General features: G+C 66.7%; 1 protein-coding gene across 1 annotated transcript in view; it reads right to left on the bottom strand.

Annotated features, from left to right (window-relative positions):
• Positions 1 to 633, bottom strand: part of H696_01255 (hypothetical protein) — a 3,537-nt gene that overhangs the window by 2,177 nt on the left and 727 nt on the right. The window contains exon 2 of the mRNA XM_009495140.1: positions 12 to 587. Within this exon, the coding sequence (XP_009493415.1) occupies positions 12 to 587 (576 nt within the window). The remainder of the gene's footprint in view (positions 1 to 11; positions 588 to 633) is intronic.

Below are 633 nucleotides of genomic sequence, written 5' to 3'. Positions count from 1 at the left end.
GGGGGGCGCACTCTTGCTCGATGGTGATGGGCGTGTCGGCGAGGCTCGGGCCGTCATCATCGTCGTCGTCCTCCTCATCACTGCTGTCCAGGGCTCGGGCATCGACCGTGCGGAAGCTGAAGGCACTGGCAATGCTGGGCTCGTAGTCGTCGTGGTTACCGCGGCCGATGAACTGGCTGCTGATGCTGACGCGAATGGTGCCGGACTTGATCTTGGACGACTGCGACTGCAGGGTGATGGTGTGTTCGTGCGTGGTGGACCCGTCGATGCTGGCGAAGGGCGACAGGTCGAGGGTGGCGCTGCCGAGGGTCTTCTTGCCCTTGCCGCGGACGCTGCGCACGTCGTCCAGCGAGAACTTGTAGTCCTTCGGCTGGAAGGCGCCGCCACTGGGAGAGGAGGCCGTCCGGGAGACGGTCGTCTCGCCGGCGGGGTCCAGCTTGTTCAGCCGGACCAGCATGACCAGCGGCTCGTCGGCCATGTCGATCGAGTGGGGGAGGTTCGACCGGGCCAACTTCGGGGCTGAGACGCCGGACGTGGCGGCGATACGCTGGTGACGTTTCCACTCGACCACCAGCTTCTCAGGGACCCTTTGGGTGGGGGGAACAATGGCCGGCGAGGGGAAGCGGGGGGGGG

This window comes from Fonticula alba (assembly GCF_000388065.1).
Source record: "Fonticula alba strain ATCC 38817 unplaced genomic scaffold supercont2.2, whole genome shotgun sequence".
NCBI lineage: Eukaryota > Rotosphaerida > Fonticulaceae > Fonticula > Fonticula alba.
The sequence above is the reverse complement of the archived record's forward strand: the minus strand, read 5'-3'. Positions and strand labels throughout refer to the sequence as shown.